This window comes from Cetorhinus maximus, chromosome 10, assembly GCF_964194155.1.
Source record: "Cetorhinus maximus chromosome 10, sCetMax3.hap1.1, whole genome shotgun sequence".
NCBI classification, from domain to species: Eukaryota; Metazoa; Chordata; class Chondrichthyes; order Lamniformes; family Cetorhinidae; genus Cetorhinus; species Cetorhinus maximus.
This window is the reverse complement of record NC_135888.1, coordinates 61525339-61530109: the sequence shown is the minus strand read 5'-3', so window position 1 is coordinate 61530109 and position 4771 is coordinate 61525339. Positions and strand designations below refer to the sequence as shown.

At 45.9% G+C, this 4771-nt stretch overlaps 1 protein-coding gene across 1 annotated transcript; it reads left to right on the top strand.

Annotated features, from left to right (window-relative positions):
• Positions 1-2940: 2940 nt before the first annotated feature.
• LOC144685327 (5-hydroxytryptamine receptor 4-like) lies at positions 2941-4185 on the top strand. The gene has a single exon (XM_078549735.1). It carries the CDS (start codon positions 2941-2943, stop codon positions 3586-3588), a length of 648 nt encoding a protein of 215 aa, XP_078405861.1. The 3' UTR covers positions 3589-4185.
• Positions 4186-4771: the final 586 nt, after the last annotated feature.

The following is a 4771-nucleotide window of genomic DNA, read 5'->3' as shown; positions in this document are numbered from 1 at the left end:
ACAGAAGTGGCCATTCAGCCCATCATTTCCATGCCAACTCTTTAAAAGATTGATCCACTTAGTCCCACTTCCTCACTTTCTCCCACAGCTCTGCAACATTTTTTTTCTCTTTTCAAGAATATATCCAATTCTCTTTTGAAAGTCATTATTGAAGCTGTTTCCACCACCCTTTCAAGCAATCCATTCCAACATTACAAATCAGAACCTCTCAATGCATTCAAAAAAATGATCTTCATCTTTAGTATTAACTGTAGGTGGCATGATTAAGAAGTTTGTAGATGATATAAAATTGGGGCATGTTCTTGACAGTGAAGCAGGAAGCTGGAGACTGCAGAAAGACATCAATGGATGGACCAGGTGGGCAGGAAGGTGGCAAAAGGAATTCAATCCAGGCAAATGTGAGGTAATGCATTCGGGGAGGACAAATGAGACAAGAAAATATATAATAAATGGTTGGATACTAAGAAATGTAAAGGAGCAGAGGGGCTTTGGTGTGCATATCCACAGATCTCTGAAGGTAGCAGGACAGGTAGGTCAACTGGTTAAGAAGGCTCATGTACACCTCCCTTCAATTGCCAAGACATAGAATATAAATGCAGAGAGATTATGCTAGAACAGTATAAAACACCAGTTAGGCCACAGCTAGAGTATTGCCTACAGTGTCAGTTGCTGCATTACAGGAAGGACATGATTACACTAGAGGGTACAGATGAAATTTACGAGGGTGTTGCCAGGGATGGAGAATTTTAGCTTTGAGGAAAGATTGGAATGGCTGGGTTTCCTTTGGAAGGGAGGAGGCTGAGAGGAGATTGTGAAGTGCAGAAAATGATGAGGGGCCTAGGTGGAGTGGATAGGAAGGACCTATTCCCTTTAGCAGAGAGGTCAATAATTAGACAGTACAGATCTAATGTAATTGGTAGAAGGATTAAAGGGGAGTTGAGGAGCAATTGTTTCACCCAGAGGGTGGGGGTTTGCAATACAAGGCCAAAATGTAAAAACTCTCACTGCCTTTAAAATATACTTGGATATGCACTTGAAGTGCTATAACCTAGAGGGCTACGGACCAAGAGCTGGATTAGGCTGGGTAACTCTTTTAAAGCCGGCACAGACAGGATGGGCTGAAAGGCCTCCTTCTGTGCTGTAAATTTATATGATTCTATGATTTATTAAGGTAGGTGTAGAGAAGGTTTGTTCCTATCTCTCCTCTGATTCTCCTGCAAACCTGTGTCCAGCTGCCAGCCTTATTACTGACTCTGTCAAAACCCTTCATCACTTTGAAGACCCCAGGTTAAAGGTATCTGTTTCTTTGCTCAGCATAATCTATGAAGTGACTGGAATCTGGATCTTTGGCCGTTTGTTCTGCAAGGTGTGGATCTCATTTGATGTGATGTTTTGCACAGCTTCGATCGTGACGCTCTGTTTCATCAGCTTGGACCGTTACTGTTCTGTGGCTACTCCTTATCGCTACCCCAAATGTATGTCCCGCAGCAGGTAAGGGTCACCAGGCCTCATGCTTTAGGAGGCATTCATTCACAAAATCCTTTTCTACTGAGTAAAACAGGACTGGGAATCAAAAACCACCTCACTCAATGAGAAAATAATATTCAGATTGCTCTATTAGAATAAGGACTTGTATTCATTTGGATCTTTATCACTGTTGGAACACCTCGAAACACTTCACAAAATGATTTACATATTTTTAAGAATCAATTCTGAGCAAACGTGGTCTGCACATTGGCAGTGACTTTTTATTTTTGACACAGGACAATTGTGGCTCTGTTGTTAGCACTGTCACGTCAGAATCAGATAATTGCAGGTTCAAGTCTCACTCCAGGAACCTGAGCACATAATACAGGCTGTGAAGTGCTATACTATTGAAAGCACCATTTTTCAGATTATCTTGTCATGATCACGCCGCTGTTTGTGGCACTGAGAATATGTCAGCTTAGATTATGAACAGGACCAATTGACCAGAGTGAGACTGGAACCCATGACCTTCTGACCGCAATGTGAGCACGCTACTAACTGAACTGATATAACTAATCGGCACCAACGCTGTAGTTTTGTATGCATCCTTAGGCAGGCAGTGTGAGACCACCCCTAGAAACTGGTGCCTCCCAGATTGAGCAAAGGTTTGCTTAACTTTTTTGGAACACCTGATTATTAATGCTGAACCAACTCTCTGTGCTAATAAGACAGGGGGCTGGATTTTACCAACCCTTTGGAGACGGTGTGGGAAACAGGAGGCCTGGTAAATTAGCAGTGGAAAGTGTCGGGAGGGGAGCCCAATGTCTTTTTTCTGCCACAGTGTATTACCAGCAACAGGGCCCTCAGAGGCATGGCCGACAGCTGCCAATTAAGTGCAAAATTAAGGGGTACTTCCCACTCCCTGCAGCATTTTACACGTGTTAGTGAGTGGCTGCCATTGCATTGTGAGACTGCCAGGTAAACTCTGGCGGTCTCCCAGTGGGTTCCTGGCATAGAGTGTGGCCAGTCCATAGTACCAATAGGGTCCCCCCCAGCATCAATGATTGACCTCGCTGCTACAGCACCGCCGATGGAAGGTGCCCCAGGCCCGGCGTTCAAAACAGCTTCCTTTGTCTTTGAGGGTGCCTCGGCATGGAGGGGTCCTCTCCTTCATCCTCCAGCCTCAGCAGTGGCAAGCTGTAACGATGGTGCTGCTGAGCCTCAGTGCAGTCTGCCCTCTGATTGGGCCGACAGCTCGGAGAGGCAGTTCGCCATCCTCAGCTGGATTCCAATCCCGGCAGTGACCTCTTAACTGGGCGTTGCAAAAAAATCCTGCCCAGGGACCTGCCACCCACCAGGGTCGAGCTCTGCTTTCATTTCCAGTGGCAGAACAACTTTGTGGAAAAATTCAGCCCCTGACATCTGATTCCTAAGCTATTTTAATTTTCCCTCCATTCCCACAGGTGCATTGCCATGACCATCGCCATCTGGGTCTACTCCTCCCTGATTTCATTCCTCCCTGTGATGCAGGGTTGGAACGAAATCCCGGGCGTGGACTTTGACAGCAACAGGGAGTGCGTGTTCGTCACCAACAGGATCTTCGCGATTGTGGCCTCTGCGCTGGCCTTCTACATCCCTTTCCTGATCATGTGCACCATGTACTTCTTCATATACCGAGCCTCCCGCCTGAAGGCAGTACGGGTCATGTCGCAAACGCTCGACCTCCACTATCATCCCGACAGCAGGCGGCAAGATAACCTACAGCTGGAGCACAAGGCCACCAGGACCATGAGTATCATCATATCGGTCTTCGTGCTGTGCTGGCTCCCCTACTTTGCCTTCAACATCTGCATCGCTGTCAGTGGCTCACAGCTCAACAGTGCCACCATTAACCGTGTATTTAAAGTCATCACCTGGTTCGGATATTGCAATTCCACCATCAACCCCCTACTCTATGCCTTCCTCAACCGGGATTTTCAACAAGCCTTGAAGAAGATGTTGGTCTGCCGGCGCTGGAGGGTACGGGTTGACATCGGAGATGATATGGTTTCCATAGTGACCTTCACCAAAACTGTTCAGGGTGCAGAATGCAGTGCAAAAAGCATGGATAGTTGCCAATAACAACATGGAGCAGAAAACACAGTCCCTTTCACCTGCTTTAGGACTTCTCAAAGCATGCAGCTACTAAAGTACTTTTGAAGTGTAATCATTGTAATTTAGGAAACATAGCAGCCATTTTCATATAGCGTGTTACCACAAACTGCACTGTGGTAACAACTAGGTTGTCTGTTTTGGTGATGTTGGTTGAGGGATGAATACTACCTGGGATCCTGGGGAGAATTCCAACGCCCTTGTTCAACATAGTGCCGTGGGATCTCTTGTTACCACCTGAGGGGACAGATGGGGCCTCGGTTTAATGTCTCATCTTAAATATAGCACTTACAACAGTGCAGAACTCCTTCAGACTGACACTTCAGATCATGTGCTCAAGCCTCTGTCTTAACTTCTTGAAGTGAGACTATGAGCCCTTGACCTACTGACTGGGAAACATGAGTGCCACCATTGAACCGTCGACACTGACAATATATGATGGATTTGGGCTGTACTCATAAATATACTTTGTTCTTCAAAGATTTCTTGCATCAAATATTGGCTGTAAAGTGATCCTTAAAGCTAAACATAACACCATGGCCCCGATAAAGAAGCTGTCTCATACACTTTCCCTGATGTTTCACTTGGTAAGTTCATTGCCCTGGTGTGGAACAGGGCCATTCACTGATGAAGCCCCAGGCTGTAACACTAGTGTATGCTGAATTAGCTGATCTCAGCCAAGTTCAAGATAAGAGGTATGGATCCCACCACATACAATGTCCATGCTCAACAGCTGCCGATAGTGGGCACATCACCCAAACAATTTATCATCGTCATGCACATTAATTGCACAGATTAAACATACTGAGCACACAGCTATTTCATGCAGGTCAGTACTTACCTCGTTGAAGTTGCCCACATATGACTCCAGCTTCACTATTCATGGAATCGCCTTCAATTAAGTAACGGCACGATTGCAGCCATCAAGCAGCATGGTGAGAACTGGCAGGAAGCTTCTCACAATGTAAATAAAAATGCACACAGCACAAACAGCTGCCCCAAATCTCCACTTTCTGATAGGCTCCTGTAATTGTTAACCATGTGGCCAGCCAATGGAGGTTTCAGGCGGTTTCACTCAGCTGGTTACACTGTTCACAACAGTCAGAGGATGGAGACTTTGGGAAACTTCGATCAGTTGGTGTACTGGCCACTG